Source organism: Meleagris gallopavo, unplaced genomic scaffold, assembly GCF_000146605.3.
Source record: "Meleagris gallopavo isolate NT-WF06-2002-E0010 breed Aviagen turkey brand Nicholas breeding stock unplaced genomic scaffold, Turkey_5.1 ChrUn_random_7180001874826, whole genome shotgun sequence".
In the NCBI taxonomy this organism is placed as follows: domain Eukaryota; kingdom Metazoa; phylum Chordata; class Aves; order Galliformes; family Phasianidae; genus Meleagris; species Meleagris gallopavo.
This window is the reverse complement of record NW_011139400.1, coordinates 1-748: the sequence shown is the minus strand read 5'-3', so window position 1 is coordinate 748 and position 748 is coordinate 1. Positions and strand designations below refer to the sequence as shown.

The following is a 748-nucleotide window of genomic DNA, read 5'->3' as shown; positions in this document are numbered from 1 at the left end:
GGGGGTGGTGATGGGAAAATCTTGGTTGGATCCACGCGGTGGGGTTGGCGGTGATGTCGGGGTGTCATCCCATGGCGTCCATGCCGTGCAGGGTGTACGTCAAGGTGGGCTCCCACGCTGCCTTCTCCCCCTGCCTGCTGGCTGCCAGCTCTCCGCAGAGCCTCTTCCACTGCCGTCTGGGCCAGCAGCCCCTCGCCTCCTGCTACGACACCTTCGCACCCCACTTTGCCATCCGCTGGTGCAACCTCACCCTGGTGAGACCCGCTCCCCAGCCCCCCACACCTCCGGGCCGTGCCTGACATTGACCTCCCTCTCCTTTCCAGCTGCAGGTGCTGCCCACCCCCACGGCACCGGGACTGGTGTGGGGTCCCGGGGTGTTGGAGGGGAGCGGGGATTTCCAGCCCCCCACTTCGCCCCCCCCCAAAGATCTGCTGCCTGCTTTCCTGGTGACGCTGCTGGTGCCGCTGGCGGTGGCTGCGGTGCTGTGTGTGGTGCTGGGCCACCTCATGTGCTGCCGTCGGGAGGGAGTGTGAGTTGGGCACTTGAGGGGGGGGTCACGTCCCTTTCCCACCTGGGTGGGGTGTGGGGAGCTGACTGTGGTGCCCCTTTGCCTTGGGGGCAGTGTGTGGGTGACCACTTCTCACCGCCTGCTTTGTCGGTTGTTTCTTATCCCCCATCTCTGATCTGTTCTGTAGGGCAAAGCGGGACTTGGAGACGTCTGAGTAAGTCCCTGGGGTGAGCTGGGGGG

General features: G+C 65.5%; 1 protein-coding gene across 1 annotated transcript; it reads left to right on the top strand.

The window, feature by feature from the left end:
* The first annotated feature begins 20 nt into the window (after positions 1-20).
* On the top strand, positions 21-745 carry LOC104916212 (alpha-sarcoglycan-like). Its single transcript, XM_010727219.3, has 3 exons — positions 21-254; positions 324-529; positions 696-745. The coding sequence occupies exons 1-3, from the start codon at positions 54-56 to the stop codon at positions 724-726; spliced, it is 438 nt and encodes a 145-aa protein (XP_010725521.2). The 5' UTR covers positions 21-53; the 3' UTR covers positions 727-745.
* Positions 746-748: the final 3 nt, after the last annotated feature.